Source organism: Mchenga conophoros, linkage group LG12 (assembly GCF_057382185.1).
Source record: "Mchenga conophoros isolate Kocher_MC1m ecotype Shallow Benthic linkage group LG12, M_conophoros_male_GT1.1, whole genome shotgun sequence".
Classification (NCBI taxonomy): domain Eukaryota; kingdom Metazoa; phylum Chordata; class Actinopteri; order Cichliformes; family Cichlidae; genus Mchenga; species Mchenga conophoros.
In genome coordinates, this window is record NC_140537.1 from 20,466,709 (window position 1) to 20,484,225 (window position 17,517).

Genomic DNA, 17,517 nt, shown 5'->3' on the forward strand with positions numbered 1-17,517 from the left:
TCAAAGGCCCCACTTATAACGTCTAAACTCTTGTGGGTTGCCAGCTTCAGTTTGGTTAAAAATATAATCAAACCTTCCTCTCATGGTTAGACCAGCTTATCCTTTATAGCAGAGGTAGGCAATACATTTTCTCAAGGGGCTACAGGAGTCATAGGAGGACTGAAAAAATATATACAGAAGGTATAGGTTGGGAACACAGACTGGAGGAAAGCTACAATTAATATAAAGCACAGAGAGCAATAGCTACCAAAATAAAACAGGAAGTAAGACACGTTGGACAGAGAAATAAGATTAACTTGACACAAGAGACACTGAAGGACAAAAAAGGGTGCTAACAAAATACCTGAAAGTCACAGCTTTATTCTGCATCAAATATAATTTTTTAAAGAATATTCCTTTCAAAATAAAATTAACAAATTTTGTAAAAGAAAAAACTGTAAGCCATTCTCTGTTTGTTGGATGAAATGGGACAAACTGCGTGATTTATACTTTTTCACCTTTGAATCCTAAATTCTCCTTAAACTCTCACAGGCTCGACAGGGAGAACCAAGGGGTCAAATTTGGCCTGCAGACTATAGGATGTCCAGGTGTAACCTACTAATCCGCTGACCAGATCACATCTGTCACACATCTATAGAACCTGTATTTTTCTGCTTTCATATTTGTAGGAGGAATATGTCTGTTTCCTGTTCATTGGACCAAGCCTTTTCAAACCCATTTCTTTTGTTGATTTAAAATTAAGTATTAAGTATTCAACTCATAAATGTAGTGACCTAAAAGGCTAAAAGGCTGCATCTACGATAGATCCATTATACACTCTTTAACCCCACAGACTCACTGATGTATACAATGAACCTTACAGCATAATGAACCAATCGTTTTAAACAATTACTCGCTCCTCAGCCACTCCTACCCAAAATAAAATAATTTTAAAATTCATCTGGTGAACAAAGCCACAGATTTTAGTTGCATTCTTTGTAAAAGGTGCAATGGGTGACTTACTGTATGGTTTTGAAGTCGCCTACAGGTTAAGTGGCTCGAGTTGTTAAAGTATAAATGCAGAGTTTGAGATAACAACAGCTCTTTGGATGTAACTGGGATTATAATAGAAATGGCCCAAAGTCTGCTTATTCCAGGCCTTGTATGTGGTCAATGTGTCAGAGGTGGCACCGAACTGAGTAATTTTTCAGACGCCAGGTTGTCAAGGTTTTGTTTTTCCGGCAGGTGAGCCATAACATTCAGGTCTATTGTCGGAGTCATAGCTGTTTTCAGTCTCTGGGGATTAAAGAAGGTAAGGTTTAAGCAATCATCAGTTTGAAAGTAATGTTCAAGCAAAGATTTAAATAAATAATCGGCAAAAGGACTATCCGTAATATCTGACTGTCACTGGAGCCACTAACCCATCACCGAATACTGCCCTTTTTATCAGCATGATTCAAAAGTCAATGGCCGTGTTTGTTCACAAACATTTTACCGCACTACTGTGAAAATGTGACACTAGTTCCCAGAAGATTAGGCAGACTGACTTTAGTCATGTTCTGATCCACCAGCAGGTCAACATTTGAACAAACATTTAAAAAAACAAATCTTTGATAATACATAAGTTTCTGTCACATCCAGGAACAAAGCAATGCCACTGGATTAGGTTTAAAGTTTGCTAATTAACATGCTAGAATAAAAAAAGTAAACATATCAAATAAATAAGCCAAAGTCTGTACAATCATATTTGCTTACCTGAAGAAGGGATCCTTTATTGTTATAGATCTCTTGTATTGCACCAAATGGGATCCATACTATAGAGACCAAAGAGACGCCCCAGCCAACCCATTCAGCCCACACTGGGTACTCGTACTTCCCATAGTGAGGAGGAGTGTACTGAATAATGCTGGAAACCAGTATGCACTATATAGAGAAATGAAGAACAGTCTTATTAACTACTTTACTGGTGGTTTTAGGTGCATTATTTAAACAGGACTCACCAGCACCAACATGGGGCAGAGCAGCAGCCAGCAGACTCGGAAGTAGATATTTGGACTTTTTCCTAGCATCCTCCTGATCATTAAGGAGATACGTGGGATACCTGAGAAAAAGAAAGAGTTTAATTATTTAACCCCTTCTTGCAAAGCGTTTTGGCAGGTGTCCACAAAAATATTAAAAATAACCCACAAAGCAAGCACAATCGAGCCAGATATGGCATGCCATCGCATAGACAGTGCCATCTATGCCAAGCCCAGCCCATATCTGGATGACATACATCTTATCATGCCAGAAGTCAACCAGCAGTGCCGGCTTGTTGCCAGATCTGGGCCAGACCTGCTTGCTATGTGGGTATGGCCTCCTCCATGTCTCCTGATGTACTGGCCTGTATCCTGGTAGCACCTCCATGCTCTGGACACTATGCTGACAGACAGAGCAAACCTTCTTGCCAAAGCTCGCATTGATGTCCCAGCCTGGATGAGCTGCACTACCTGAGCCAATTGTGTGGGTTGTAGACTCCGCCTCATGCTACCACTAGAGTGAAATCACCGCCAGCATTCAAAAGTGACCAAAACATCAGCCAGAAAGCATAGGTACTGAGAAGTGGTCAGTGGTCACCACCTGCAGAACCACTCCTTTATTGGGAATGTCTTATGCTAATTGCCTATAATTTCTATTCCATTTGCACAACAGCATGTGAAATTGATTGTCAGTCAGTGCTGCTTCCTAAGTGGACAGTTTGATTTCACAAAAGTGTGATTGACTTGGAGTTACATTGTGTTGTTTAAGTGTTCCCCTTATTTTTTTTAAACATAAACGAAAAAGTGAACTTCATGTGAATTTTACCAAAGATCCAACAGATGGCAACAACCTCAAAGAAAGCCAAGAACACAAGAGAAACCACAGCAGTGTAGTGGTCCATCAGCTGAAACACGTAGATACCTCCCTGTAAGTAAAAGACAGACCTACATGACAAAACAGTGACTCTTACCACATCCCCAAATGTGTTTCCCTGAGAAGTGTCTTACATACTGTACCTTGGTAATGTGAGGAATCCCCAGTACAAAGCAAACAAAGCACACAGCCAGGACCAGCAGCTCTTCTCTCTTCAGGAACGGCAGAACTTTGACTCCAAATTCATCCTTTATGTATGTCACAGCTACCTCAACTGTGGCAAACTGCAGAACAAAAGATTTAATACAAACTTAATGGTTATCTGCAGACCTTGGAGTTTTAAATCATAATCACAGTCATTCAGATGTCGTACATATTTCTCCTTGTTTAGCCTGTCTGTCTTACTGTCTGTGTTGTGAGTGGCAGATATGGCAATACTCAGCCCTCAGTTCTCTAGCACTCAGCCTACCAGCTCAACTCAGACAGACGAGCATTCTCCAGGCTTCTCAGCCTGCATGCTCTATCTCTCTTGATCCATCTTAGCTTCATCTTAACACTTGTATATTTACATTCAAGCCTTTTATATTAAAGCAAAAGTAGTATGGTAATAAAATATCCAAACAGTAAAGGCAAACCACAGTGAGGGTAAGAGACCTCTTTTGATACAAGTGTGCAAATGTTTCCTTTATATTCAAAAGTGCAAAAGCTAAAGTTTGATGTAAAAAATTAAGTGTACAGCGCTGCAGATGTTTAGATGTTTACCTGACTGTCCACGCCCAGACACAACAGCATGATAAAGAAAAGTGGGGCCCATAGCTGAAAGACTGGCATGGTTGAAAGAACTTCAGGGTACACAACAAACACCAAACCAGCACCTGAAATATAACACAACAGAGGACTTGTTGCTATTTTACAATGCAGACATATACAAATGCAGGATATCCGTTGCTATTCCAGCTTAAGTTGGCTGTGCTGTACTGAGCTGTACTTTAAATGTGTGTTATTTGGAGCATATTTTGAGTTCTGTTAAAATATAAACTGGGATCCATTCAGTGACATGCACATATTTCTTTGCTTGGCAAGAGTTATGAGATAAATATTTAGCTTAGCTCAGTTTATAGTGAAGTAAAGGGCTCAGACATGTTTAAGATAACCCTAACTAAAGTGTAACAAAGCACAACAAGGTCCTTCATTCATGACATGAGCTCCTGAACTCCCTGGAATCATATAGCTAGACAATAAGATTTCGCCTGCACGTAGAAATTAGCGGCAGCTTAAAGAAGCACACTGCAAGACTGTAGTTGGAGACTCGGGAGGACGAGAGAACAAAACTAGTGTACAGTGAAAAAATATTTGCCCCCTCTCTGATTCTTAATATGTCACTTATTTGCAACACTTGAATGTTTCAGATCATCCAATACGTTTAAACATTTGACAAAGATAACCCAACCCAAGGAGTGAGCCCAACTCCTGAAAAACACCCCCACACCGCAATCCACTAACCTTTACACTTGGCACAATGCATTCAGTCAAGTACCGTTGTCCTGGCAACCATCGAACCCAAACTCGTCCATCAGAAACGCAAAAGCGTGATTTGTGACTCAAGCGAACATGTCTCCACTACTCTAGAGTCGAGTGGTGCTGTGCTTTACACCACGTGGGCTAAAGCTCAGGAGGTAGCACAAGTCACCTACTGACCAGAAGGTTGGTGGTTCGATCTCCATCTGCTCCAGTTTCCATGCCAAAGATACTAACCCCATGTTGCTCTATGAATGTGTATGTGTGTTAGATAAAAAGCCCTTACATAGAAAAACCCATTTCATTGCCCCGTAGTTCTGTAGCGATGGAAAGTTAGCGACCCATTCTTTCAGTCGTGTTTGTAAAAGCAGTCTGAATGCCTAGGTGCTCGGAAGTTATTGGAATTCAATGATTTGGATGGGTGAGTGAATACTTTTGGTAATATAGTGTATCTAACCAGCACAAACTGCAATCAAGCATTCTTGTCTAAGGGGCACTTATTAAAAATTACAATTTGTGAAGAAAGTTCAACCAATTAAGAGCAAAGTGATTTTTCAAAGTGAATCAGACCTAACATCTGATGACAGCTGACAGGAACAATTTGACATTGAGATCAGAGGATTTTATCTGAACACACGCAATCTGTCTTTAATAACTCACTGCTTGACTGCTGATGCTTAAATGTTGCTTAAACACTTAACAACACTTAACTAAATTAAACTACACTCTCTCACACAGGCATGTATACACAAGTTATGTACTCAAAAAGGGCACTTGAAAGATTTAGTACTGTTCATTAAGCTGAGAAAGTCTTGCAGTTTCGACTATAGTATGAAAACTGAATTTGCCACAGTGCAGTTAGATTACTCTACTTACAGCAACAGACACACAATTGTTTGTACAGGCAGTTGATGAATAGTACTCCTTATAGTGAATACAGTGAATTTTCCTTATATAATTAGTCGGGAGCCACTTTAGGAAACTGCATCCAGATGTGCACATCCTGAAATATGCCTTTATTTTCCATGGAAAGAAGAGACATGTTCCAAGGACAAGGAAAACAAACATCAGCTCTTAAAACAAGCCTGGGATCTGTCTCCAGTCTTGAACTATGATGATCTATCTCTCTTCTTTTTAAAGTCCTCAAGATAAAACAAAGCTACAAGTCTGATGTTGTTTTCAGCGACTCACCATCTGTAGCTATGTTGTCCACTGGGAGGTTATGTATATGAGACATGTAACCGAGAGCTGAGAAGATCACGAAGCCAGCCAGGATACTAGTGAAAGAGTTGGCCACTGATACAATCAATGCATCCCTGGTAAAGAAAAAGGACAATGTCTGTGAAATGTAGTTTATTGCTCTCGTGTTATTGTCAAGCTCGCACTTTATCAGAAATGTCTGAGACCTTCAGTGGTGCACATGCAGCATTAGCACCCCAGGATCTTTAACAGCAAAGCAAATTTTGAAAGAAAATACAATTTGTTCCATAAATAATTTAACTTTGTTCCCCACCTGCTGTGAGCAAAACAGCTATATAACCACATGCCCTCAAATCACAGGCAACCAAGACCACTGCTGTTCATCAAGGAAACTGTCAAGTTTACAGTAACATGCTGTGTCTGTATTAACTACAAGAAAGAGGGTGATACAGCATCTTTTAATTTACTGTGTATTGAAGTCAAGTGAACCCACACTGTTCTTTTTCAGCATTTTGTGTCCATCTTATTAAAAAATGACTGCTTTTTCCACTCTGTTTGAGCTTTTTTTAGACAGAGTGTTATGAATGCTTACCTGAGAATGTTGTTGTTGAACTTGTTGTAACTTGCCATTGAAATCATCGAGCCAAATGCTATTCCAAGTGAGTTAAACACCTGGGCAGCTGCATTAAGCCAAACCTGTGATATAGACAGAGGAGAGCCGAAGATTGATACGAGTATGGTTTCATTTGATTTGGATTTGAAGGCCATGGAAATGTATTTTCTTTATAAGCATCTTCCTGCAGAGGTGAACAGTCTTGAGTGAAATCAGATGAGAAATCTATACGTTGTGATTTTCAGCGAACAAAGTCATGTCAAACATCTTTGTACACTGCCTGCAGTTTAGGAGCTATTGTTGCTAATAACTAATTACAAACAGTGAAACTAACCATAATACCCATTAACATGTGACCTGTTGTGGTGGTCTGTGGTGGCCTGCACTGGGGCGCTGGCAGCAGGACCCCTGATTGTTGTCTGTATGATGGACGTAGTGAAGGAGGACATGCAGAGGATTGGTGTGACAGAGGAAGATACTACAGATAAGGTGAGATAGAGGCAGATGATCCTTAAAGGACCCAGTCAAAAGAAAGAGAAGAAGAGGTATTTGTCATGGTCTTCCTATCCTCACTGATTTTCTGCCAAGATTTGTTTCTTTTTCTCTCTCTCCCAATTCTACTTTTTCTGCATAATCCATCATACAACATGTAATCAAATGGAAAAGTCTGTTTTTAAAACTTGTTTTATTAGTTTAAATTTTTTAACTTTATGCATCAAGCAAAAATGTTATTATATGCAACATTCTCTGACTGGAAGAAATTTGTTTAACCTATTTAAACCTATTTTCTGCACATTCCAGCACACAAAATAAAATATTTTTTGTGTTAACACTTTTGTCACTTTTTATGGAATCAAACTTAAAGTAAGGTCAGTACTTCCACGCTTTAAACGCTGCACGCTCATACTCTCTCCTGCACTCGATATATTATCCATTGTTGATCTGCACACAGCTGTTGTCAGGAAGGTAGCACTCGCTTACATCACTGTCATGAGACATTCTCGCAAAAAACTCACGGTTTTAGTAACGCAGTAACGCAGCGTTCCTACGGGAAAGTAACGGTAATCTAATTGCAATAGTAATCCCTTATTTTACTCGTTACTTGAAAAAAGTAATCGGATTACAGTAACATGTCGCCCATCTCTGGTGGTGAGCCAGTCTGTCTGAGAGTGTTTGCTTTTAAAAATACATATTTTCTCTTCTTACAGTCATGTGAAAAACAAGGATTTCACAGGAATAACTACACCTATGATTCAATAGCTTGAAGCATCTTTAGCAGCGATAACTGAAGTAATTGTTTTCTTTTATCAATTTCTCACATCATTGTTGCAGAATTTTTAACAATTATCATGTTAAGGAAAGACTATAGAGTTGTAGTTCTTTGGGTATTTTTTTGCAGCAGTTTCTACTAGAGATGGACCGATCCGTCTGATACTGACCTAAATTACTGGATCGGATATCGGAGAGAAATAAAAAATGTAATCGATCCATTAAATATCAAAAAAGCACTTCACAAAACTTATGACATGGCATATCTCGGCTCATAACCGTAGCACGTCAGAGCAGTGTGCCTCACGTGATAGAGCGGCTGTGGCGTGCGAGACCTGCCTCTCTCTCTCCCTCCCTCTCTACTTCAATCATGAAACTGATTAATGATCAGCTGATCGGCTTTTCTGTCGTGAATCCGTCTCTCTTGTTTGTTTATCGCCCACTTCGCACCAGAAAGAGGAAACCAGAGGCTGAACAACAGCAGCACGTTTAAGCTTGATAATCTGTTGTTAGAATTTATTTAATATTACTTTCTACTCGAGGATCTTTTTCTACTTAGCTGACGGCTGGTAACTGTGCAGGGGCGGATCTAGCAAAGTTTAGCCAGGGGGGCCGATAGGGCATTAACAGGGAAAAGGGGGCACAAAGACATACTTTTCTTTCTTATTCTCATTTAAAATGTCTAGCTTTTAATAAATAATTATCTGAATTATTCTCCTTTAAAATGTCTCGCTTTTAATAAATAATTATCCGAATCTTACACCCAAAGTTTTAATCTGATGTAAAATGTATAGAAGTCCATTACTGTATATAGTAACTATTAAGTCTAATATACCCTAGTAAGCTATAGTACTTTTTCCTTTGGGAAGGTACCATCTGTGCAGTCTGCAATTCTTTTGAAGAAAGATGTTGAATCTATTTAATTATTCTTGAAAAATAATTGATTTCTGTGCATTTTTTTTCACCCTGCATCAAATTAAAGTTGATTATGTTGATTAAGCATCATGAGGTGGAGGGTGGTTCCCTATTTTTTTTTTTTTTTGCTGGGAGTTTGCAACCCTATTAGTTAGGTTGCTTATTCTTTAAAATACCAGAATAGGGAGGCTGGTGCAGGTTTAAGTTTATTAGATTGATCAGTTTTGCTGAACTATGAAATATTTTGGGTGCAGTGTATTTTTTGCATACAGGTATAACAGAATAGCTTTAGTGTTTGTTTGTTTTTAAACTTGCGTATGAACTTATAAAAAATGCAGCAAGATATTAAAAAAAACTTTTATTGATTAAAAACACACTATATCGGATTCATATCGGTATCGGCCGATATCCAAATTTATGATATTGGTATCGAACATAAAAAAGTGGTATCGTGCCATCTCTAGTTTCTACATGCTTTTCTTTTCAAATCACTGTATGTGGCCAAGGAACAATCTCAACAATCTCAACGTTTAAAGAGTCCATGGCTGAAATAACCTTTTCAGGTCGGGTCTGGCATGCTTTAAGATTGACCCTTGAACAGACACAAGTTAAAAGCCTACTCTTTCAAAAGGGACACTTCAAGCTTCAAAGAAAGAAAAAGGTGACCTGATTTGTTTTTGTACGCAGACCAGTACAAACTAGTACAAATTGGGTTTTGGTACCAATGTTTAACCAACATCCCAGAGATAAGTAGTCTCACCTTCACTTCAAACAGTTTGCTCCACACCGGTGTGACAAAATAGAGGATACCATTCTTGGCTCCAGGAAGCTGCACATTGTTGATGAGCAGGGCAAACAGGATGAAGTATGGAAACACAGCAGTGAAATATACTACCTATAGAAAAAATGGCAAAAAAACCAAATGGTGAATGTCAACTTGAAATCCCCCTAAAAAAAACCTTCATCACAATCACCATGACACAGCAAAAGTCATTTTTCTCACCTTTCCTGTGGATTTAACTCCTTTAAATATACATAAGTACACAATAACCCAAGCAAAGACAAGACACCCAAAGAGTTCCCAACGAAGACCACCTAATTCTTCAATACCGCGAGTCTTTTCCAGAAGTCTGTTTCTGTGAAAAGGAAAGAAAAACATGCGACTAAAGTATCTTCAAATACCCAGAAAATTCGAGATAACTGCGATTAGAACATATTAGTAAAGCCTGACCAGCATGCAGTACAATGCACTCACAGAGAGAAGAAAAAACTACAAAACATTTTGAGTTAAACAACAAAAACTGCTTTAAATTTGGTCAAAGACACTTTGCTAATGACTAATGACGGTTTTCAGTAACTTTAAGAAGAAGAACACAACATGATTTGAGCGAGCACTGCTTATACAGCACAAAAGTGCCATACAGAGTGAGCTGCAAGGAAGTGATGTCTTCTCACTCAAAGAACTGTTGGCTAGCAGACTGCAGGTGGGTATCATTGCCAGGAAAGCCACTCGAACAATTTCCAACAGCATTCCAGGTGTTGTTGCAGGACTTCCAGGGCAGAGTCTCCATTCCGAAGGAGTTGAATAAATAGTAAAGTGCCCAGCTCATGAGCACATTATAATAGGTGCAGAAAACGAAGGAGATAACAACTGTGGCCAGACCAACACCTGCAGAGTGACACGTGGGGATAAAGAGAGTAGTGAGAGACAGCTCTACAGGAGTCGTGCCAACTGTGGGAAAGAAGCTGTACGCGTTGCTTTATTCTCATACCCAAAGCATTACTGAGTGCTATATACTTGGGCCTGATAACAATGGCATATATCTTTTGTAGAACAACCAGAGAAGAGCCAGTATCATTAATAACCTCTGCCCAGTTTCCCCAATACACAGCCACAGACGAGACAAATTCCTGGGGCCTTTGAGTAGAAATTACGCCTTGTTGTTCAGCAGGTGAATATAAAAGACTACTGAGTGAGGTGAGATCAAAGCCATTCAGCAGATGTAAATTATTCAGTCTTTTAACACCTGTGGTTCTGAGCTGCGTGTCAGGTTTCAGACTGGGGCAAGTATATGTGTAAATACCAAATGCAAGTTTCAGCCTCCTCCTCAGGGAATTCAGAACAATGACTCGGTTAAAGAGCTCCCATCTGGAAGAGGTATACAGGGTCATTAATTAGCTGAAATATCAGCCCTTTTAAATACAACAAAAAAATCTGTTCATTTGCTGAGTCAGACCGTTTTATGTGTCGAGATCAATGGTTAGAAGACTATGCTGCCATCTTTCAGAATACACTTATTTGTGCGCTTTGGGAAAGTCACTTAAATGACAGCTAAAAGTCTGTAATTTAACACTTGTACAGTTGCTTTTCTTCATTTTCTAGTCTGTTTCCTAAATAGAGACTGTTGGTCATCTAAGCAAAGGTACTGAGGATTAAGAGACACAGTTTTGCACCTTGAGATTTCCAACTTTTGCACTTTTTTTGTCTGCCAGTTGTTTTTTTATGGACTTTTTGTGAATTTCTGCTGTTTATGTAAGATTAAACATTCACTGGAGTATTTTTTAACACTTGTGTCTGTACTTCTACTTAAGTAAAGAAAGCCTGTATTTCTGCCACCTCTGCACAGCTGCTGCTCATTGTCGAAAGGCTGGAATGCCACGCGCCACAGATCCATGTCTGTAAAATATACATGTCTCCATGTAGTAAAATGTGGAGGGGGAGGCAGCTGAATAACAGCTCTGAGCAAAGGAAAACCCTCTAATCTCCAGGATCAGTGCAAACCACTGCTTAGTAAGTGAGCTCTACTTCCTTTTGTTATCACCTGTTTGCCTCTTTCACACTAAATATTATTTCATATTATATTATTTCACACTGCCAAAAAATCTGAAACAGTTCAACTAAAGAAAAGCAAGGCAGAGTAATTAAAGTATTGCTAGGATTAAGGATTAGTGGATAACTCAGACATGGGTATATTTGCTATATTTGTGGGAAGCTGGGAAGCTGCATCATGGATCACAGGTACATGACAGTAAACTGCACTCAAATTGCACAGGTGAGTCATTCAGAAGAATATACAAAAAAAAAAAGACTACCTGCTTTGGGCCCCTGTTTAGCACAGAGCATTAACCACGAAGAAATGAGCGATAAATCAAGTGAAGGACCCAAACGTTTTGACCGGGTAGATAATCTCTGTCCTTAAGGAGATAAGAAAACTATGGAGAAAAATCCTCAAGTTAGAACAAGAGAGAAAGCATTGTCATTTCACACCCACAAGTAGAGATTGTTGATGGCTGGTCTCTTGTTTGATTTAGAGGGATTTGGACAGACTGTTGGTCCTCTCAGAGTCCATACTTTTCATTTTCTGGAGATGTAAAACTGTGGGAATGTCTCAGCTTCTATATTTTTTTTAACAACAATCGAACTTTAAGGAATATACTGATCCACTTTATTGGCCTTTTTAATGAACTAATGCAGACTCAGAGAGAACATCTTCAGTCGCTCGTGATTGACTTAATTATCACGGATTTTACTGACGTCAACTTGATGGTTTGAAAGGTTCAATCATACCTCACAAAAGTTAAAATACATGCAGTCACAGAAGTTGAAAATTTGGCTAAACAAGTTCTCATCCATCAACATGAAAAAATATGAAAGAAAATAAAGCAGGATTTATTCAAACCAAAGCATTAAGATAAGATAAGATAACCTTTATTAGTCCCACACGTGGGAAATTTGTTAAGACACCTGCATGCCTTCACCGTGGCTAAATATGGATAAATAATATTTATCTGAGATCCTTTTTTTACTTTACACTGAATGGTAATGTGGGCTTCATGGCTGGAGGAAAGCAGAAAATCCACACATGAGGTCTGTCATGTTTTACATAAATTATTCCCGTTTTTCATGATTGTCAAGTTTTTAAAAAAAACCTGCTTCTGTCAGGGTGTGGCAAGATTTCAAACCATCTCACTCTCATACATGGGTTGACTGCACTTTGTGCTTGGTTGTCTTTATAAAGTGTGTTGCTGTTTGTGTTTCTTAACCCCTTTGCAGCTTTAACTCATCCTTGGCTGAAGACTTTTCTTTTTTCCATTTCTGTGTGTCGTCTGATTCATATGCTATGTTTTAATGTTGACAGCAATTATCTTTGAAATAAACACAGATATAATCTTGTGTTTTCATTGTGCTACAAATTTTAAATACATCAAGCTTGTCTGACCTCTTCTACAGTTACCTGGGTTGGTAGGGCAGTCCATTTTAGAACTCACTGTTTAGACTCTGTATTGATCAGCTGGAGTTTCTGGTGCTGTTGGCTAATAATTAAATATTTGTCTGCAAATATATGAGTTGGACTCTTGGTTTTGGATTTTGAAATCTATTATAAATGCATACGAAGAAAAAACGTGTTTTAAAGGTGGTCCAACAACAAAAATAAATAAGTCCTGGATAGTAACTTACCTTTCAACAAGGGACAGATTTTGGCAAAAGCATGCACAGGCCCTAAACGAGTATACTGCCCAACAGTAAACTCCATGAAGAGCAGAGGAATGCCACACACGAGCACCATGGTAAGATAAGGAATCAGGAAGGCACCTGAAGAAAACAAAATTTAGCAGGTTTACAGCTCTTCTGAATAAACCAGCTGCAGAAAATTCCAAATAAATACTGCTGCCAATGTCCAGATGACAATTGTAAGCTCACAGTGATTGTTTTATAGTAGTCATATATTTATAATAACTAAGTAAGTAACTGCTGAATATCCTCTTTAACAAAATCTAGACAGCTTCTACGCTGTTTAGAAGTTAGTGTTTGTTCCTTTGCTTGCTTGTTTTGCTGATCATTTATGGTCGGTGGTTCGATCCCAGGCTGCCTCCTTGCTGCATGCCAAATATCCTTGGGCAAGATACTAACCCCATGTTTGCCTACTGGTGGTGGTCAGAGGGCCTGGTGGCACCAGTGTCCGGCAGCCTCGCCTCTGTCAGTGCGCCCCAGGGCAGCTGTGGCTACAATGTAGCTTGCCATCACCAGTGTGTGAATGTGTGTGTGAATGGGTGAATGACTGAATGTAGTGTAAAGCGCTTTGGGGTCCTTTGTCATGGTCCTGGGTCGGTGACCCAGCGCTTTAAGTTTATTATTATCATTTTCCAGTTCATCATGATTATTATTGTTGTTTGAGTTCTACGTGTTATATTCGGTCTGTATCTCTGTCTATGGTGTCACCCCGTCTGTTTGTGAATCTGTTTAGTTCAGCGTCTTGTCTGGTGTCCTGTTTTATTGTGAAGGTCTGTGTCATATGTGAGTGTGTTCAGTTTACGTTTCCCCTGTCTCGTCAGCTGTGATTTCTCCCAGGTGTGTTCCCCTCCTGTCTCTCATCCCTTGATTACTGCCGTCTGTGTATTTAAGCCCTGTGTTTCTCTGTGTCAGTGTCGCGTCGTTAACGTCTGTTCACCCTCAACTTGCTGTGTGTTCATGATTTCCAGTCCTCCTGCATCTCAGTTTAGAGTTTTGTTTGCTTTTGTGAGTTTTATTTTATGTTGAAGTTTTGTTCCAGCAATAAAGCTGCATTTTCAGTTGAAACCTCGTTTCCTAAGAGTCCTGCACCTTGGGTCCACCACTCCTGCCTGCCTGTCACACAGCCAACCATGACATCCTTAAGGACTAGAAAAGCGCTATACAAATGCAGGCCATTTACCATTTTACCATTTATGCAACAGAGTACAATTTCCACTAGAGGCAGAATTTGCTTGTATAATTTTTTTGTGATGATTATCAAAAAGCATACAGCTGATGCTCAGTTTCTATTTCCTAAATGCTGGTGTCAAATATTTTATTATTATGATAAATGATTATGATATTTTATACCAGAGCAATGTCATTTCAGCCCCAGATTTGAACGTTTCTGTCACTGTGCTTAAGGAACCCACACACATGCATGTGCCACTTTTCAAATATGTGCATGAGGAAAAATAGCAGGAGCTGTAATTGCGGGTGTAAAAGTTTGAACAAAGTGTATCTGAGCATTATTGACGAAATAATGATGAAAAAAAGCATAACTGAAAACATAACTAAAAGTAAATCTGAAATGTACAGAAAATGTATTTATTTTATGTTTGTGCCCATTTCTACTTATTTATTGAAGTAAGTATGAAATATTAAAGTCACTAAGAGTTAAACCCTTTTTATTGTCTTTGCATTTTCTCATTCAATTTTATATTACCAGTTATTTTGAAACAAATAAAAAAAAATCCATAAAAAACAAATCAGTAAATAACTAAATAACCCTTGCTGACCACTTCAATGTTAATCTACTGTTTAACAGACTACACAGTCACTGTTACATAACTGAAGAATCACGATAAATGATGGAGTGCAGGTAACCAATCATATCATATGATGATTGTTAGGTATTTTAGTACCATGGGAGCATTTACTGGATATTGTTTTATAGTGACATTATACAGGAAAACTCTGTCATTCAATAAGGCCCCTTTGTTTTAGTTATTTTTCTCTTTGACCCAAGAATTGATGGGTGAGAATCACAGGCTGGTACAAGGTTGAAATACCACAGAGATCACTCCCTCAGCTACATTAGTTTCTAAATCTCTTAGGAGACGCCTGTTGAAGGCCAGATGGTTTGTTTCAGAATTCACTAATGAAAGAACTCTTTATTTCGTGCCTTGAAAATATGTCGCTGAGATAATCACAATTGTAGCTGAACTGATAAACTATACAAAGGGTGCTTCTTCACCCAAGGGCAGGAAGACGCTCCCTTATCTTGGTCTGTACTGGTTTAAACTGAGAATCTGCTGACTCGTGAATTTTTCCCTCTATATAAACTGTTGTACTTGAGAATAAAGTTGAGTCGATTTGGGAAGACAACCTGAAGCAGTCTCTGTTTTCTTGTTCTCCCAAGCTGCTCCCGAGCTCGTACTAACACGCTGAATGGCATGCTTGAATGTTACTTGAGAATATATTTGACTGTGTTACAGATTAAGGGACAATCTCTGCTGATAGACGCCCACGCCTCGGAGGAAGCCGATCCACGGATTAGGCCCTGGAAGCCGTTTCCTTCAATGATGATTTTTTTCAGTCCCGCCATGCAGAAGCCTAATAAACTTAAAAAAAAAAAAAAAAAACAGTAGCTGCTGCTATGTTTACGGTCTGCTTCGTGCTCCGTGTCTTTAGCACTCTTACCTCCACCGCTGTTGTAGCACAGGTACGGGAATCTCCAAACATTACCGAGTCCCACGGCGTAACCCACCGTGGACAGGATGAACTCCAGCCGGCCGCTCCATGTGGGTCTCTGAGCCTCTGCGGTCATCTCGAGATCTGCAGTACCTGATTCCCTGCTATCAGAGGTTTCCCGTGAGTTCTCCACACCAAAATCCATTGTAGCTTAGTGATGAAGGTAAAGAGGGTTTTATTAAATCAAGATGATTCGTGCTTTAATTTGTCACAACAAATAAGTTGACTAGATTTGGTGGAGTGATGTAAAGACAAGAGAAAAATGAACTTCTAGAGGGTCTGAACCAAAGATGTCTGAGGATAAAAGGGGATGATATGCGCTACCAAGACAGCAACGACATCCCAACAAGGACTCCTAACCCAGACAGGTGTCATGTATGTTAAGGCAAAGCCCACTCCTTGTGTAAGCCTGCCTTTTCACCCTTTTGCCGGTGTTGCACAACACCTGGCTACTGTCAAACAAGTGTGGGTGTTTTGGATTGGCCCGTTCCCTTTCTTTCCAAAATAAAGGTCCAGAATCCCACCCTTTTCGTAATTGACAGACACATAAAAAGAACCATTAACGAAGTCTTCTGGCTGGTATCAGCACAAAATAAATATGAATGTGATTCAAAATATTCCACATCAAATGAGGAGAAAGTTTTAAACAGGGAAAAAAGAACAAGCTGCCACCCACGTGGAGTACACTAGCCCAGACAGTGTGTCACAGATTAGTAGGCAGAGGACTCACTCGCAGGACTCTGAAGTTTAGAGAGAAGGTGAGGGTTTATTTGCAATGTGGAACAGATAACGCGGGGCTCCAGGGAGTAGGGCGGGGTCCGAAGGGAAGGTCCAAGACGGGGGTACACACTCGCTCTTCTTCAACTTGATCCGTAACTCACTCCAAATGTCCACACCAAAAAGCTCACGCTCACTCACACACATCCACAGAAATCCAGACGACAGGGAAGACGGGCAGGGAGTCTAGAAGGCCTGTACACAGAGAAAAAAAACAATGTTAGGAGGAAACTCTAGGAGATCAAAGTGAACAATTTCATGGGCTAGGCTACACTGACGCTAGGTAGTGTGACGATCCAGCGAGGAAGCAGCCTCTCTTGCCATCTTAAGTAGTCTGCCAGGATCAGTGTGAATGAGCCACAGGTGCGTGTTCAGGGCGGGTTCAGAGGCGGGGAATCAAGGTCCAGACAAAAAATACACACACCACGACCTCTCCAGATCTTGAGAACCATGACACAGTGGTAGATCGTCTTGCATCCCTCTTTTATTTTGAAAGGAACCCGTTAACTCTATTCCTGCTCCCGCTCCGCTTTACTGGCCTAATGCGAGTTTGAATCGTATGAATAGATCACTGGCTTTGTTCGGTGTAATATTTACCATGTAGACCAGTTTCCTTTACTGGCATAGGGAAAAACTCATAAAGAGGGATTACTCTAGCCAATATAAAGTTGAATTGAAGGTTCTTTTAAAGTGGTTTTATTTATGGTCCTTTCTGCTCTTTTTACAAAATCTATATTGGATGAGTGTGTGCAGAGTTTTATTGCTTAAAAGCAAATACACTATTCTACTCTGTTCTATAGGGTTTATGTTCCGTAAACGTGTGCCACAAGCTGGTTGAACCGCAGACTGACCCGAAGACTAATTTAGCTGTCAAGTAGCAGCCAATCAGAACGCTCCCTGCTTGCACGAGGAGACTGTTGGTGGTTGTTGGGAAAAGGGAATGGAAAGAGAGCATTGAAGGACTGTAGCATTGATTTATTCCTCAAAGATGACGGTGTGCTTTTGTATGTGTATGCGTGTGTGTACATGTATGCAAGCATGCATGTTGGTAACCAGTAAGCAAATCCAAGGCTTGCTTTCCATGCGCTTAACTGCTTATATTGTGTTT

The 17,517-nt window shown here is 39.7% G+C and overlaps 1 protein-coding gene across 3 annotated transcripts; it reads right to left on the reverse strand.

Annotated features, from left to right (window-relative positions):
* Positions 1-438: 438 nt before the first annotated feature.
* On the reverse strand, positions 439-16,018 carry LOC146562544 (sodium- and chloride-dependent GABA transporter ine). Of its 3 annotated transcripts, none has more exons than XM_085294368.1 (13): positions 15,582-16,018; positions 12,846-12,980; positions 9,842-10,055; positions 9,390-9,522; positions 9,147-9,281; positions 6,182-6,285; positions 5,581-5,705; positions 3,634-3,746; positions 3,015-3,155; positions 2,824-2,923; positions 1,980-2,080; positions 1,735-1,902; positions 439-1,275 (listed from the first exon to the last, which is right to left on the reverse strand). In XM_085294368.1, exons 1-13 carry the CDS (start codon positions 15,775-15,777, stop codon positions 1,150-1,152), a joined length of 1,791 nt encoding a protein of 596 aa, XP_085150494.1. In that variant the 5' UTR covers positions 15,778-16,018; the 3' UTR covers positions 439-1,149. The 3 variants fall into 3 exon arrangements, with proteins under 3 accessions (XP_085150494.1, XP_085150496.1, XP_085150495.1); XM_085294370.1 differs by lacking the exon at positions 15,582-16,018 and adding an exon at positions 11,480-11,599 and having other exon boundaries at positions 441-1,275; positions 12,846-12,974; XM_085294369.1 differs by lacking the exons at positions 12,846-12,980; positions 15,582-16,018 and adding an exon at positions 11,480-12,088 and having other exon boundaries at positions 441-1,275.
* Positions 16,019-17,517: the final 1,499 nt, after the last annotated feature.

Excerpts from the sequence above, each read along its gene's own strand:
- LOC146562544 (XM_085294368.1), bottom strand. The coding sequence starts at position 15,777 with ATGGATTTTGGTGTGGAGAACTCACGGGAAACCTCTGATAGCAGGGAA. Across the intron at positions 5,706-6,181 it reads TTCAACAACAACATTCTCAG|GGATGCATTGATTGTATCAG; the intron begins GTAAGCATTCAT and ends TTTCTTTACCAG. Across the intron at positions 1,276-1,734 it reads ATAAAGGATCCCTTCTTCAG|AGACTGAAAACAGCTATGAC; the intron begins GTAAGCAAATAT and ends TTTAATCCCCAG.